This window comes from Nyctereutes procyonoides, unplaced genomic scaffold (genome assembly GCF_905146905.1).
Source record: "Nyctereutes procyonoides isolate TBG_1078 unplaced genomic scaffold, NYPRO_anot_genome, whole genome shotgun sequence".
NCBI lineage: Eukaryota > Metazoa > Chordata > Mammalia > Carnivora > Canidae > Nyctereutes > Nyctereutes procyonoides.
The window spans coordinates 46,949,019-46,965,803 of NW_026575140.1; the positions used below are offsets into that span (position 1 = coordinate 46,949,019).

Below are 16,785 nucleotides of genomic sequence, written 5' to 3' on the forward strand. Positions count from 1 at the left end.
AAGGGCGCGTCGGGCCGCCTTCGCGGACGGCGGGACCCGGGCGCGGGCCGGGCGCGAGGGCGCCGAGCGAGGGTAGCACGGGGAAGCGGCGGGCCGGCCGCACGGAAAGCGCGGCGCCCCTCGGCGACTGCAGCAGGCAGCGGCCGGACCGCCTCCCGCGCGGCGCTCTGGGAGTTGTAGGCACTTTCTTTCCACTCTCCTTCAGCGCCTTTGCTCTTGAAGCCCAAGGCAGTAGAAGCCTGTGAGCGCCTATGACTCCCCAGGCTGCGAACTCTGGGAATTTCAATTTCTAAAAAGGTGCCCTGACTACGACCCTTCCCAGGATGCCTCCCTCCACTCAACCCGGTTTGAGGACTACATTTCCCAGGCGACCTCAAAGAGGTGGGGCTTCCGAGCTCCGCGGTGCATTGTGGACATTGTAGTCTCCTAGGCGCTCGATTTCCACTTCCCGGGCAGTCCGGAGCTGAGGCCCGGACTACATTTCCCTTCCGTCCGCCCACTATCCCGAGGCCGCCTTGGCGCGAGACATTTGCGAGCTGAGTGTCTCCAAGATGGCCGCTTGGGGAAGGAGGCGTCTTGGCCCGGGCAGCAGTGGCGGCAGCGCCCGAGAGAGGTGAGATCTCGGGGCCTGTTGCTCTCCCAGGGCGAGTGGCTCAGGAGCCTGGAAGCAAGCGAGGCCTCCTGGGACTGCGCCGCTGTCCCTGCCTTCGTCCCCGGGCTCCCCTGCTCGCCCACCCGCCCTCCACAGACCCTGCGGGGCACGCGGGGCCCCTGCTCCGGCTGATCCAGGATCTCGGTGGGAGCCGGCGCCCGCTCTGGCTCCTCGCGGAGGAGCGGCCTCCTCGGAGGGCTCGGGGGAGGTGACGATGGCGGGGCCGGGCGAGGTGGGCCGCGGCCGTACGAGGGCCGGGCCGGGCCCAGGCCACGCGGGAAGGACCCGGCGCCCCGCGCAGGCCCAGGGGACCCGCCTAGCATCCCGCGGCCGAGCGGCGGCCGAAGCTCCTGTCCCGCCGGGCCAAGAGAGCGTGGCCTTCTCGGCTGCGACCCCTGACGCGGTGAGGAGTAGCTCCCGGGAGGGAGAAGACAGGGAAGCCTCCACCGAGTGGGCCGGCTGCGGGAAGGGCAGTGCGGTCTGCACATTTCTCAGGGTAGCTTTAACCTTCCCCGCTTCGCCTCCCGGGCCGAAGGCGGGCCGCTTCCGCGAACCCTCGATTCCTGCGACTTTTCGAGGGTTCTCTGCAAGCGCCCCTGCCGTGGAAGTCCTTTAAAGTGACCTTCCCTAATGAATGAGCTAGGGGCTTGTTTATTCCAAGGTGGATCTCCATGTAGAGAACTGGTTTCTAGAAGATGAGATTGAAATAGTCTTTGTGTTTCGTGTTGAATTTAGTTTTTGCTTCAGGAAAGCAGTTTCAGCTAGTAGAAGGCACTGGAAGCTGTCCAGGTACTAGAAATTTGGGGAAGGGTGTGTATTGAGGAAGTCACCTGGATTCAGCTGCTCTGTCCATTTTGTTACGGCCTGGTTGGTATAGCAGAGGTCAGGAAGAAAGTTTGGTGTTTGCTTTTTTTTTTTTTTTTTTTTTTTTGTCTCTTTGGAGAGGTTTATTAAATAGGAAAGTTCTCTCTCAACTACCCTCATTCTTTTCTTTTTTTTCTTTTCTTCTTTCTTTCTTTCTTTCTTTCTTTTTTTTTTTTTTTTTAATTCATCACATTCATTGCTGGTGCTTGCAGATGGTTTTCTCAGCTCAGAAGATTCTTCCTGTTTGGTAGTTGTGATAGGCCAGCTTGCATTTTATTCTTAAGCACAGAGTTATCCAATGTTATCTGTTCAGCATTTCCGCTTCCGTGGAAAAGCAGTGAATGGCAAGCAGATATTTTTGTTTTTCCAACTGCCATCTGCTATTTCTTAGATCAGACTATAGGAAGAAGTTAAAGAACTGACCTCGATAGTTTCCAGATGACCTTTAAACCTGGCGAACGTTTTCAAGATCTTCAATGGGAACATTAATCCTTTAGTAACAGGAACTAACCTGTTTGGGAAAGCCAGAGTAACTGAGAGAAAGATGTTTCTCCTTACTGGAGAAAAACAACTGGAAGGGCCAAATGGGGTTGCCCTGGACATCCTACAAGGGCTGTACCAGCACAAGTTAAGCTTTTATTGATCTAAGAAATCAGATACTGGGGATTTTATCTCCTTGGTTGGCATTAATTCAAAACTGAGTTTGCAAACTAGCAGCCCGTAGGCTGAATCCAACCCTTGACTGTTAGTCTTCAGTTTTCAAAAATAATTTAAATTACTTGACAATACTTGTAAGTTGAAAGATTTCACATAAAACTCTCCTTGAAAAGTTCAGTAGTGGCTGCCCTTTTTTTTGGTCAGGGCAAGTGCTTTCTAGTTCATTACTCACCTGACAGCTTGACTCATTGCAGTTACCTCCCTAGTCTCCTTAAGTGTGCAGGTTGCAACCTTTGGCCTGGAACTGAAAGCTCTGCTCACACATGCAGATGCTGTATGTCAGCCAGGAATGGGGCATCAGGTTTTGTGATTCGGGTGGCACCACCTCTCTTTTCTTACAGATACGGTGGTGTGTGGCTGGGGGGAACCCTTCTGTTTGCCTTTGCTGTACGGCCCTAGCCAGGCTCTGTTGGAGAAGTCATTTGTCTGAACCCAGTTCCCCTAAGATCCTCCCACACTGAGCAGGGGCTGGAAACATAACCCGCTGCTGGGCCAGCTAGCTAACTTCTGGGCACACCTCCATTCCTGCTCAGTGGGTGGAAAGACTGTTCGGGTGGGGCAGGCTGGATTAATTGATTGCCCAGCATGGTAGATTAAGAAGCCCAAGCATGTTATTGCCTCTTACGACTGAAATAGGCTGTTTATGGCTCTCTGCGATGAGTTTGTTCCATGTCACATTTGTGCTGACTCAGATCTCAGCTTCACATTGTAAGACCACTTTCCAGAATTGCTTGACACACCCAGCTGGAGTCTGCTTTATCCTGAAAGTGAAGGACGCATTGCTTGGTGTGGGGCAGGGGCTGGAGCAGAGCAACACTCTGGGCAAACTTTCCAGATTCGCCAGTGGCTGCCAGCTCTGAAGCATGACATGTTTAAAAGGCCCTGCCCAGGGCCAGACTGTCCACTGGAATTACTGACATCAACTGTGTGTTAATGGTGGTTCACTTTAGAATACACAATGTGTGAATTCTTTACCTGGTTCTTGAGTCTCGAACTGTGTTCATTCAGGAGCTACTAGTCACATGTGGCAATTAAATTTAAATTAATTAAAAACAGGGGCACCTGGCTGGCTCAGTCAGTAGCGTATGCCACTCTTCACCTTCGGGTTTTGAGTTTGAGGCCCACATTGGGTGTAGAGATTACCTTAAAAAAATTAATTAAATAAAAGTTAATAAGATGAAAAAGTTCAGCTCCTTAGTCACACTAGTCACTTTTCAAGTGCTCAGTAGCCACATGGGGCTTGGGGCTACCATGTTAGATAGGGCAGATAGAGAACACCTCCATCACTGCAGAAAGTTCTATTGATACAACAACACTGGTCTAGACTAAAAGAGGAAAGGGATGGAAATAGCAAAATGCTAGCTGCTTGCATGTTGATTTTTCTCTCCACTCCATTAAATCCAGGACTCCACAGTGTTTGTAATGAAGAACATCAGACTCTGAGCTGTAACCTGAATTCTTGTCCAAAATTCAGCACACTGGCAGCGAGCACACGAAACAGATTGCCACTTGTCCTGTCGGCGTCTTTGAGACACACTTGCCCATCTAGGAAGGCCCAGTGCAGGTATCTGTGTGTTCTGCCACTTGGGTGCCACCCTGGACCAGCTCACAGACGGTCCCGCCTGTCCTACTCGGGCTGCTTGTCTTCACTCCCTCAGGGCCTCTGAGCATCCCTGAGTTCTCCGTGATTGTTGGAATGTGAGTATAGCCACATGCTCTCAGTTCCTGTTTTTCTCATCACATGAAGATGTACTCAATCTGATTCTGATCATGATGCAAGGCAGCAGTGCCGTTTAAAGGCCTGGGGTGTTCAGAGGGCCGGGCATACTGTACTAAACGCTCAGGTTGTAGGGGGAACTCACTTTTTGTAGCCCTTCTCTTCCTTGGCTTGTGCAGCCATCTGCCCAAGCTTTAGGCAGCCAGTTCCATGGGATTACATTTATATCATTCTGTACTGTACCTTCTTTCCCAGGACCTCCGTTTTTTTGACAGCTTTGCTTTGCTTTAATATGTGAATCGTATAGATGTGATCCTGGATGGCTGGTGGAGGGTTTAGTTCCCAGTCCAGCTGAACAGATGGGCCACAAGCCATGGAGGCAGGTGGCTCACATTCCAGGAGTGACATTCTCTTCATTCTGATCTGATCCTTTCCTTTTAGAGTTGAGGACACTGAGTGGTCTGGGTTGTTTTTTGTTTGTTTGTTTTTTGGTATTTTTTCTCTCTCTTGGAAAACTGCCTTCTGGCCCTACTGTGTGGTAAAAATGTTTCTTTCCTCCTGGTCTGGATGAGCCACACAGGTACAGCATCCATACCCATCTCTAGGTGTGTGGGTTCTCCTCAGCTGGCTACCAGAAGGTGGAATCGTGCACGCTTGGGCCAGATGTTCTGATCCCGGATATTGGATATTGCAAGTTAAGATTATCTGCTGGAGTTCATCCTCTTAAGGCATGAATTTCCATTTTCCTTGATTGACTTGAGCAGTCTAGATTCCAGCAACAATAACTTGTGCCTCAGTGGTATAGTCCTTTAGGTCACATTCCAGCTCATACCCAACTTTCTGAAGGGCAGGATGATCTTGTATGCAGGGAGGGGAGGAGGAGGCCAAGGCCAGGCCTGAGTTTGGCTTCTGTGTCCTGGGCCTCAGGGAGCAGGGGCAGTGGGAGGAGGGAGGAGGTACTCCACAGAGTGAACACCCAGGCATCTCCCAGCCACCACCGATGTTCTGTCCCTGTTGCCAGCAGCAGTGTTACAGACCATGGAGTTCTTAGGAAAGCCAATCATCACTTAGTAGAGTTGGAAGAGTCCTTTAGCTCAGGGCTATTGAGTTGGATTTTCCGCCATAATGAAAACATTCTGTATCCATGCTGGGTGTTCTGTATCCATTAGGGTAGCCAGGAGCCACAGGTGGCTGTGGAGTGTTTGAAGGGTGGCTCCTGCTCCCAAGGAACTGGATTTTTTACTTTACAATTGTAGTTAATATATACACGGCCTCATGGCCCTTACACTGGGGTGGTACTTTGCAGCTGTTGTGGTTGGCAGAGCCGGCCCCATTCCACCCTCACTGCAGCACTTGGTAAGAGCCAGGGCCTTTGCCCTGTTTGACATGAGGCAACCTGGCTTAGAGCAGCAAGGTCTTTTGTCCTTGGATACAAAGCCAGCGAGTAACTGAGAGGGAACTTGAATCCAGGTCTCTTGACCTCCCACATGTGGTGTGCTGTGTTCTTTTTCCCCACAGCAGAGCTACCCATTTACCAGAGTGCCCGGAAGGAAAGTGTGCTCTCCTGGATATGGCTTTCTCTGAAACAGAGCAAAATGCCATGTGCCTGTGGAAGTTCCTTGGCCTCTTTGGAACCATCCTCAATATTTGGGGCTACGCGCCTCTGTCCTAATTGGCCTTTACATCCACAGTGTAGAATCCTACTGCTTTCTTTGCTTCCCAAGGAAGCAATTTTTGATTAGCCAAAGGTGTGTTCACCTAGATCGGGGGCGGGTGGGAGGGGGTAGAGGTAAAGTCCAGCACCTCACATATCGTAGGTAATGAAGTGGCCACATGCTTACTAGGTGGAAAGCAACCTGACATATGGACCTAGTTTAATTTTTCACCCACCAGCTCTCTTAATTACTATAATTGTTTTTCTCCTGCCACTCATTTCAGATGAGCTTCCACTAATGTCTGTTGCTAACGTATCACAGTCAGGCCCAGTGCTAGGTGTACTATGGTGAAAACACAGAGCTCCAAATTGACCTCCTTGGTATTTCAGATGGGAGTTCTTACCCTGGCCTGCCTGGGAGCCCAGGGCCCACTCCAGGCAATGGGCCTAAAGCAGGTGCCTCTGCTATAGTTAGGTTAGGTTCTTCTGGTTCTGCCATGACCAGAACGTTATGGTGGCTTGCACGGCCCCTTGGCCAGTGCTGGCTTGAGCGGACAGGGAAATGGATTTTTCCTCCCACTCACTGGCAGGACTGCTGGGGTGTGAGACCAGCGGGCTATCTCAGCCATGAGATGCTGTCTATGCCCAGACTCGCAGTGGTGGGCTTATTCCCTGGTATTGTGGGCTTCTCCGCAAGCTTGGAGACATTTTAGAGCCAGTTGGGCTCCTTCCTGCTCACCTCGGCTGTGTAGTCTCATCACCCCATGGGATCCAGGGCTGTTGAGTTTTCTTTTTATGAAAAAGTTGAAAATTTTCCCATTATAAAAGAAGCACATGTTCATTTGTTTTCTTCTTTGGAAAATACAGAAACGAATGAAGGAAAATAAAATTTTAGTCCCCTGCTAGGCCACCATCCAAAGAAAACTACTGTTGACCTTTCTTCGTGTACAGCATCTTAAATACTTCCCTCCAGATGTTCTATTTTGGATTTTTAAAAATTGTATGTTAAATATATCAAAATATATCTGACATGTGAAAAGCTATAAACTTGCTACCATATGTCTGACCCTTGAAAACATTACACTAAATGAAAGAAACCAGTCACAAAAGGCCCCAACATGATCTCATTTAATGGAATGTCCAAAATAGGTGATCTCATTTAATGGAATGTCCAAAATAGGTGAGTCCATCGAGTCAGTAAGCTCCAGCTTGCCAGGGGCTGGGAGGGTCAGGAGAAATGGGGAGCGATGGGATTTCTTTTTGGGGTGATGGAAATACTCCAAAATTGATTGTGTGGTGTTTGTTGCACAAGTAGTGAAGGTGCTAAGCCCCTGAATGGTACACTCCAGATGGGTGAATTGTCCGGCATGGACTTGTCTCAGTAAAGCTGTTCCTGAAAAGTACTCATCAAAACCATAATGAGATGCCACTTCACACCTGTCAGGATGGCTGCTGTTCAAAACAGACCATTATAAGTATTTATGAGGACAGGGAGTGGTTGAAACCCTCGTGCTTTTTTGGTGGGAATGTAAAGGGATCCAGCTGTGGTAGAAGATAATGTGGTGGCTCCTCAAACAGGTCAAAGTAGAATTACCACACGGTCCAACAATTCTACTTACAGATGTATATCTAAACGAATTGAAATCGGAAATTTGAGCCGATAATTTTATACCATCTTCACAGAAGCATTAGTCCCAATAGCTAGAAGGCAGAAGTAGCCCAAGCATGATCGATGGATGAACAAGTGTATAGACGTACGATGGAATATTCTTTATTCATCCTTAAAAAGAAGAGAAGTTCTGACTCATGCTGTAAACATGTCAAGTTGAGTGAGCCAATTGCAAAAGGATAAATACTGTATGATGTCACTTATGTGTGGTACCTAAGGTGGCCAGATTCACAGAGACACAAAGTAGAAGCACTGGGGACAGAGTTTTTGCAAGGTGAAGCCATTCTGGAGATGGGTTGCACGATAGTGTGAAGGTACCTCGCACTACTGAATGTACGCTTACCTGGTTGGGACAGTGCATTTTCTGTGTGTTGCACCATGATTTGAAGACCGTTAATAAACCCATGTGCTCCCTGCTTAGCTGAAGTAGAAACTAGCATTATCCTGGCCCCATGTTCCCACAGGCACCCTCACTCATGACTTGTCATTTCCTTGCTTTTCTTCATAGTTAGCACACAGGAGAACATTCCTAAGTATAGCATATCCTTTGGTTCTGTGTGCTACTGAATGTGTATGTGAGGTGTCCATCTGTGTGTTCTGGAGCTGTTTTCTCCACCTTACAAGTGAGGGATTCAGCTGTACCTCCATTTCCCCTCTGGTGGAGGAACAGCCTGGTTCATCCATCTCCCCATACGGTGCTGCTCGGAACATTTTTGCGCCGCTCTGACTTTTGGGAGGTATCTCCAGACCTTGGGGATCCCATGTTTGAGACCACTTTTACAATTTCAGATTCCTGAGGATCCCTGGGTGGCTCAGTGGTTTAGTGCCTGCCATTGGCTCAGTGTGATCCTGGGATCGAGTCCTGCATCAGGCTTCCTGCATGGAGCCTGCTTCTCCCTCTGACTGTGTCTCTGCCTCTCTTTCTCTCTGTGTCTCTAATGAATAAATAAAATCTTAAAAAAAAAAATTCAGATTCTTTTGAGACCAGCTTCCCAGTCCCCTATACAGGGGACCACACAGCTACATGCTGGGCAGGCTGTCAGGTGCACAGAGGGCACCCACATCCGGGGAATGGAGTTCAGCAGGTTGATTCTTCATTATGGCCACCTTTTCACCAGAAAGCCAGCGTTCTGATGACAGTTTCCAGACTACCATCAGCGTGGATACAGAGGAGGAGAGGGGAAGGTCTCAGGCCTGCTCTCGTTGAAGGTAGAGGAAGGGAGGTTGATTCAAGAGCCCTAATCACAAGTGCCCATGATCCTGAGGCAGCATCCACAGCAGCCCCTCCAGCTCAGATGCCTTGATGCTCTGCTCCACAGGCTAGTTAAGGGCTCAACATGCAAACTGATCTCAGCACTGGCAGAGGGAGTTTAAGAGCATGACTCTACAGGGGTCCATAAGTACCATGGATCGTGCTAAATTCAAAAGGTTTAAAAGTTATTTGGTAAAAGAGACCCCTTTTATTTCTGGAGCCACTCCATTCTTCTCCCCAGCAATAGTCCTAATTTTCAGGTCTTTGTATTTTCAGAAATGTTCTGTGCATGTAAAAATGTGTACCTTTTTAAAAGTACACTAAAGATACCATAATATGATCACTGTCCTGTATTTGTCTTCTTCACTTTATTTCTTGGATACTTTTCCATCAGTGCTCTTTCTCTTTTTTTACATGAACTTAAAAAAAAAAAAAAGATTGGTTTGAGAGAGAGAGAGAGCATGCGCACACGCACACCCCCACGCGCATGCCAAGTAGTGGGGAGGAGCAGAGGGAGAGGGAGACAAGCAGACTCCGCCCTGAGTGCAGCGCTCAACTTGGCGCTTGATCCCAGGACCCTGAGATCACGACCTGAGGTGAAACCAAGAGCCAGGTGCTCAATTGACTGAGCCACCAGACAGTTCTACATGAACTCTTTTTTATGCACTCTTCTTACTGGTCATTTCACACTTGCTGTGAAAAGCAAAAATACAGTTTCTGAAGAGTCCTTAGGACTCCTATTAGCTTTTTGTTTTGCTTTGTTTTTTAATTTTTTTTTTTTATGATAGTCACAGAGAGAGAAAGAGAGAGAGAGAGAGAGGCAGAGACATAGGCAGAGGGAGAAGCAGGCTCCATGCACCGGGAGCCCGACGTGGGATTCGATCCCGGGTCTCCAGGATCACGCCCTGGGCCAAAGGCAGGCGCTAAACCGCTGCGCCACCCAGGGATCCCCCGTTTTGTTTTGTTTTTGATCTGCATTTGTGTACCATGGCTCTAGTTAGGGCTTGGGTGTTTCCTTCCATAGTTGAGTTACATGTGACCTGGAAGCAAATGCATGCCACGTGGGGGTGGGCATTGGAGTAGTTGGGTGGCGGCAGACATAGCTCTCTTCTGGGAGTACTTGCCACCAGGTTTCTGAAGTAACAACCCATGGCAACCATGCAGACTGGATCCAGTGGTCCAGGCAGATTTGATTTGATTTGATTTGATTTATTTATTTAATTTAATTAATTTATTTAATTTAATTTATTCATGAGAGACACCGAGAAAGCGGCAGAGACACAGGCAGATGGAGAAGCAGGCTCCCTCTGGGGAGCCTGATGCGGGACTCCATCCCAGAACCCTGGATCACCTGAACTGAAGGCCGACACTCAACCACTGAGCCACCCAGGCGTCCCTTCGGGCAGCTTTTTTTTTTTTTAAGATTTTATTTATTTATTCATGAGAGACACAGAGAGAGAGGCAGAGACACAGGCAGACGGAGAAGCAGGCTCCATGCAGGAAGCCCAACATGGGACTTGATCCTGGGTCTCCAGGATGACGACCTGGACTGAAGGCAGCGCTAAACCGCTGAGCCACCCGGGCTGCCCTCAGGCAGCTTTTAAAACCTATATTTGCAGAGACCTCACACCTCAACTGTCAGAGCCCAGATAGAAGGAGTAGATGTTGATTGCTTGATAGGGGAGCCTCAACAAATGGGGCCTCTGGTGTGTGCGTTGTGTGTGTGTGTGTGTGTGTGTGTGTGTGTTTTGAACTTTTGTGTCTCCTTCCATGTGTAGCATATAGAATCTTGGAAATCTACTTCTCAAGACTTCAGATTACATCCTTTCCCAATGAGACAGTCTCTCCTGAATTTGGGTACAGCAGTTTGGCTTTAAGAGCAGAATTCATGGGCAGCCCCGGTGGCGCAGCGGTTTAGCGCCGCCTGCAGCCTGGGGTGTGATCCTGGAGACCCGGGATCGAGTCCTGCATCGGGCTTCCTGCATGGAGCCTGCTTCTCCCTCCGCCTGTGTCTCTGCCTCTCTCTTCGCTCTCTCTGAATGAATGAATAAATAAATCTTAAAAAAAAACTTTTTTTTTTTTTTTAAAAAGAGCAGAATTCATGAGTGTCAAGGCAGTGTGTATGGCACTACCTACTGGGCTGGCTTCAGAGGTTGACTTGTTTGAAGTCACCTAGAAAGTTATTTCAATGTGGCTCTTGTTTTTACACTATGGGGGCTGATTCATGGTGACCAGGTGGGAGTGGGGTGACCTGCTGTTGGGTAGTAAGCTGTTGGGACTTCAGGCAGCTGTGGCATGCTGTGGCAAGGTTGAGTGTATGTATTGGATGAGCACACCTGTGTCTACACATACTTGTCTGAGCTGTGTTGTTTGTGGCTGCCCATAGCCAGAAAGCAGGGGGTGAACAACTGTCTGTGTTTACTCACTGTTCCTGCACTGTTGGGCCTGATGCTGGGCACATGTGACAACAATAGTGAGACAGGAACCTGTAGGGTACTGGCCTCTCACTCACTGTCAGGCTTGAAGGGGACCTATGGACACACCTACTCATCTGTCTCAACAAGCAGCAGAAGAGTCCCCTGCCCACCATGCCTGCCCCTAGGATGGAGGCCAGCTGGGTTTGCAGAAGGGAGGGCAGCAGGGGGATGGGTGAGGTGGGGGTGGGATCTGCTCACTTTTGTGTTTCCAGAATGGAACACTCTGTTCCAGACACTAGAGTTTCAACGGGCATTTTCTTTTTCTTTTCTTTTCTTTTTTTTTTTAAGATTTTAGTTCTTTATTCATGAGAGACACACAGAGAGAGAGCCAGAGACACAGGCAGAGGGAGAAGCAGGCTCCATGCAGGGAGCCCGACATGGGACTCGATCCCAGGTCTCCAGGATCACACCCCAGGCTGCAGGCAGCACTAAACCGCTGCGCCACCAGGGCTGCCCTCAACAGGCATTTTCTTATTGGCCTCAACATACTTTTTCACAACATTCAGGATGGCTACAATCTGCTGGGCAGAGAAGGCACTGTAAACTGAGGTAGATTTTGGGTTTGGGCAGGAACATTCTGTAATCCCAACCTTGACACCCATGTTTTGCTTTAAATGTTCTAGAGGGACTTTGGGGCCAGAAAGGCATCCCTAGCCTCACTTTGCCAGTCAGTGGGACACACACTGACTTGGGAGTGCATCCTCTTCACAGCTTGAGAGCACATGGGAAGTCTGAGCTGTCTGGGAGTGAGTCCTCTTCTTGGCCCTGTGCACATGGGGGCTGTCAGCCCATTACCAGTGACTTCATTTGTTCTGTGACTTATCTAGTCAGCGTGAGACTGTGCCTCTTAGGTTTGCTTCTTTGCTAAAGGTGGCTTCTACAGTGCTGAGTCTTGCCTGGAAGAACTGAAACAAGCTCCATCTCCCCTCCCTGAATTAAACCCAAATGAAAGCCTTGAAAGGGAAAACCGTCCTTTTCCTATTTCATCAACTTCTGGTGGATTCTTCCAGAAACAGGTCATTAACTCATCCTGGAGAGGCAGCCCCAACTACTGGCACGCTGTAGAGAGCTGCTTTGGCAGTGTCCCATATTCAGGAGTCTTCTTGTCTGACCCTCAGAGAACAGTTTCTCCCCCGTGCACACCGTTTAATTAAGGCCTGTGATTTAATTAGGCGTCTCAGAGCCCAGCTTAATTACAGTTACTTTTTCAGGATAAAGAATTCCCTCTGCCCAGGTCCCAGCCAGCAGTGCCTTTTGCTCAAGTAGTTCCCACCTGGGCACGGAGGCCCTCCTGGAGGATGCTTCTCTCCCTGCACTTGAGGGCACAGTCAGCCCATTACCAGTGACTTCATTTCTGATGTGAACACAGGAGAGTATTGGCCAGTTGTTTTTCTGACAGTGAAACTCTGCCTCTGAGGTTTACTTATTTGTTGTCTAAAAGTAGTTTTTATCGTGCCGAATCCTGCCTGTGAGTGATAGCTGGCAGTGGTGCTCAGTGGTCTCACTCTTTGATCACCTGTCCTTTCTCCTGGAAGTGTGCCCACAACAGTCCAGTTTTCACCATACTTTACATGTAATTTCATCTTTGAAGGCAGGCTAGGACCTAGAGGTTCTGGAGGTGGCCTTGTTTTAGAAGCCTTCACTTGTCCTTAAAGTGTGCAGTCAATGACAAAGAAACTCAGCCCAGCTCCCCGTGGCTTCACTCTGCCTGGTGTGCAGGCCTGGGATGTGTGGGGCCCGTGGGCCTCGTGTCCTTGAGCACTTAGGGCTGTGCTACTTGGATGATCGGAGCTCAGGTGCGTGGGCTGCCTTCACCTTTGTATGGCTGTATGGCTCAGTATGCCAGTCCAGAGCCCCAGTTAGAGGGGGTTGGTCTGGGGTGGGGGGAGCAGTGAGCACCAGGAGCCAGGTGGAGGGGGGGGGTCTCCGTTGTGGTGGTCTGACCAGCCCAGAGACCAGGGGTCGCTGAAAGGAAGGGGCTACTTTTCCCTGAGGCATGGGAAAGGTGCTCTGTGCTGCCTGGTGTGTTGGCTTAAGTGGCTTGATCCAGCTTCAAGAGGTGTGTTTAGCGGTGTTCCCCCTCAGAGGCTGGTATGAAGGCTTTTGACCAGATGAACTAAGAACACAAAACTAGGAGAAACGGTATATGTTGGATGACGGTATGGAAATTCAGAAGGATCTGGACAGGCTGAAACAAGCCAAATGGAAATGACAAGGCGTGTACAGGTCTATATTTAGGTTTGCCCATCAGGGGTGTGGAAAGATTCTGCTTTGGATGCAAAGTTTGCACTGAAGAGGCCTCAAATAGAATCCCGAAACCACCTAAAATGTCCCCATGGCCCATGGTCACAGCTCACTCGCTGGCCTTGATGTGCAGCTGAGTCTCTGGCCTCCAGATTGATCTTCCACCGGTGAGGGTCAGGTCACCCATCCCTAGTCCTAGGAGTTGGATCAGCTCAGCCACGTGAAGTGGGTCTTTGTGAACAGTGTTTCTTTTTTGTGTGAGAGAGAAACGTTTCCTGGCAATCCATACAGAGAGTCCTGGTGGTACAGGGTCAGTATGGGTGGGAACCTCTGGGGGCCCTTAAGGTCCCTCTTATACTAAATTCCATTGTCCCTGTTCTTGAGGCATTGTCTTTTCCTAGTTGAATCAGAGGGCTTCTTTTCCTAAGTTGTGTGCTGGTGTTCTTGGGGCTGCTGGCCTCGGGTGTTTTCTGCAGCTTGTCCTCTCATGGTGGCCAGAGGAGTTTTGTTCTCTGTCATCCAAGGAAAAGACAACCCTATCTGTCTTGTGTTCTGCAGGCCAGGGATGACTACTTTTGAGCCTTGCAGAGGGTAGAGTGTTTGGCACAGCCAGCCATGGGTTGGTTTCCATCGAAGATTCCTCTTCCACCTGCTCTGGTTAACCAAGACCATGTTTCATTTTCCGACCTTAGGCCTCTGTGTTAACAGGATGCCAGGCAAAACATTTTTCCTCTGGGCTCCTTTGCAAACTTCACTCCACTGCCTTGGGCTAACCGCCAGGTTTGGTACACCTTGCAGGCAGTCATCTTAGAGATCTGGGTACTCCTTTTCCTGTGTCTTTCTACATTTCAGTATTTTACTCTTCCAGAAAAAAAATTTTTTTTTAACTGAGTCACCTTGTGTATTGGGTTCCAAGGAAGATAACATAAGCGAGACATGGTGCCCTCAAGAACTCAGACTCTGTGGTGAGCCTGAGGCCCCAGACTTCAGCCATGGACTTCTCCCCAGGGTCTCAGCACAGAAGTGCGGTGAGTGCTTCTCAGCCTAACTGTCTCCTCTTTCTCCTCCCATCCCCCCAACCCCCCAAGGGTGAGCTTGTCGGCCACAGACTGTTACATTGTGCATGAGATCTACAATGGGGAGAATGCCCAAGACCAGTTTGAATATGAGCTGGAGCAGGCCCTGGAAGCCCAGTACAAGTACATCGTGATCGAGCCCACACGCATCGGTGATGAGACAGCCCGCTGGATCACTGTGGGCAATTGCCTGCACAAGACCACCGTGCTAGCGGGTACCGCGTGCCTCTTCACCCCATTGGCGCTGCCCTTAGATTACTCCCACTACATCTCCCTGCCCGCAGGCGTGCTCAGCCTGGCCTGCTGCACCCTCTACGGGATCTCCTGGCAGTTTGACCCCTGCTGCAAGTACCAAGTGGAGTACGACGCCTATAAACTGTCCCGCCTGCCCCTGCACACACTCACTTCCTCTACCCCGGTGGTGCTGGTCCGGAAGGACGACTTGCACAGAAAGAGACTGCACAACACGATAGCACTGGCCGCCCTGGTGTACTGTGTAAAGAAGATTTACGAACTCTACGCCGTATGATTTCAGTAGGACAGGGAGAGGAGCAAACAGCCCAGCCCAGGAGAGACAAGAGTATTCAGATTGCCACAGTAACATTTTTTTGCTCTGTGAGGCAGCGGAGCCTGGGAAGGTGTTTGGTTTAATATTTGTTATTTTAAAAAAATAACACAGGTCACAGGTGTACCAAGGGTTTTTCAACTCATTACACTAAGATGTGGATTTCCATAACCCACAGGGGGTCTGAGGTGTGGAAGTCTGACCAGGCAATGGAATGTTGATGGCAACGCTACTGAGGGGGTGTGAATGCGCTTGCGGGGTGGGGGTGGGGGGGGAGGTCTTTAAGTATATCGTTTAACTGTACCATCCAGAGCCAACCAGAAGCTATTGACCATTAAAATTATGAGAATTTCAACTTCAGGTGTCTTCTCTTTCCATTACTGCCTACAGCTGCTGCAGTCAGCTCCAGGTGGTAGCTGGCACGTGGTAGCCGTGGGCACCATGGGTGCCGCCCTGTTCCTTGTTGCGACCTGGGATCACCATTCGCAGCAAGAACAGTCCTTTGAACAAGGCGGGCCCAGACCCCTTCCAGAGCAGTCGCACAGCTCATGCCAGCCTCCTTTTCAAGGCCAGCACTGCTAAATGCTAGTTGGGGACATGGTAGGATCAGGTGACGAGGCCTAGAGGTCACTGGGTTTCCACATGGGTCCATGTAGAGCGGAGGCCTGGGACCTCCTGTCCAAAGATTCTCATTTAGGACACACAGGTGGAACATCTGTATTTTTTTCAAAGCCTCGAAGCTGTCCCTGATGTGACCTGGAGTTCAAGCCCACTGCCTCTCCCAGATCTCCCATTCCACAGGAGCCAGCTCCTGAGCCCCTCCCTCATAGCAAAGGGCATGTTACACACCATCCTCCATATCCCCTCTAAGGTGTTAGATAAATGAAAAACCTTCCCTTCCACAAAGATGTCAGGTCCCCTGTCTTACCGGCAACCTTCCTAAGACCTGCTCTCATTCTTCCTTGAAGAACTACATGGCACTTCCTTTTGAAGGGCCCATCTTTAAGAAGCCACCTAATTTTAAAGGATTCGTTGGGAAGATCTGACACCAGAGAATAATGAAGGGGTACATGGAAAGGCGTTCAGGAGGTCGGGGGCGATCCATTTATTACAAGGGGAGATCCAGCAGACCTTTTAAAAGACTTCAAAATGGACCATGGTCCACAATGAGTTTGCAAAACTTTAATTTCAAGGGGCCTAAAAATACTAATCACTCAGCTGAATGCTGGGTGGCAAAATGGTGTTGGGGCACACTACTGTGTACATGGCAGTCTGGTCATCTGGAACAACGATAAATCGGTAATGATCCTAGACAAACACCTGGAGTCGCCTGTGCAGTGCACACTACCCTTGGGTGTCTGACTGCTGGCTCCCAAGCTGGCTGGGCAGGAATGGTAAGGTGCTTTTGTAATAAATGGCTCAGATTTGGAAAGGGAGCCCTGTGCTCTGCCTGTAAATCAGACTTTCAAGGGGGAGGTGGCTTGAAGTGGATAAGCAGTAGCCATCTCGGTCAGGTCAGCTGAGAAGTCCTCACCAGAATAGAAGCCAAGTGCAAACAGGCTGGCTCCAGCTGCACTGAACAAAGCGATTTTTGTCAGGTGGACGAGCCCAGATTCTGAAATAGCACCTCAGCTACGTGTTCCCTGCCAAGGCGAGGCCTTAGGGCTGCTGTGGAGCACAGGGCAGGAATTTGATGTTCCAGGCCTCTACATGAGCAGTGCCCCAAGTCAGCTGGGAAGGGGAGCAGGACCACACCTGCGCCTGGAAGTCCTTCCCTTCTCTGTGCCACCTTCCGACTCACACGTCACTGATGAGTGGGATAGCTCCCTGGTGATGTGCCACAGTGCTCTTAAAGAAACAGCCTTAACTGCCAACTGGGAAACAAAGGTCAGGTCAGC

The 16,785-nt window shown here is 49.7% G+C and overlaps 1 protein-coding gene across 2 annotated transcripts; it reads left to right on the forward strand.

Moving 5' to 3' along the window:
- Positions 1–478: 478 nt before the first annotated feature.
- Positions 479–15,139, forward strand: TMEM11 (transmembrane protein 11). 2 transcript variants are annotated; one of them, XM_055306340.1, is made up of 3 exons: positions 479–613; positions 3,638–3,931; positions 14,335–15,139. In XM_055306340.1, coding segments are annotated over exons 2-3 (519 nt in total). In that variant the 5' UTR covers positions 479–613; positions 3,638–3,929; the 3' UTR covers positions 14,852–15,139. The 2 variants fall into 2 exon arrangements, with proteins under 2 accessions (XP_055162315.1, XP_055162314.1); XM_055306339.1 differs by lacking the exon at positions 3,638–3,931 and having other exon boundaries at positions 517–613.
- The last annotated feature ends 1,646 nt before the right edge of the window (positions 15,140–16,785 follow it).

What these genes read in the sequence shown, in the direction of transcription:
- TMEM11 (XM_055306339.1), top strand. Translation starts at nt 552, where the DNA reads ATGGCCGCTTGGGGAAGGAGGCGTCTTGGCCCGGGCAGCAGTGGCGGC. An exon ending in GGCGGCAGCGCCCGAGAGAG is followed by an intron (nt 614 to 14,334) that starts GTGAGATCTCGG and finishes CAACCCCCCAAG; the next exon opens with GGTGAGCTTGTCGGCCACAG.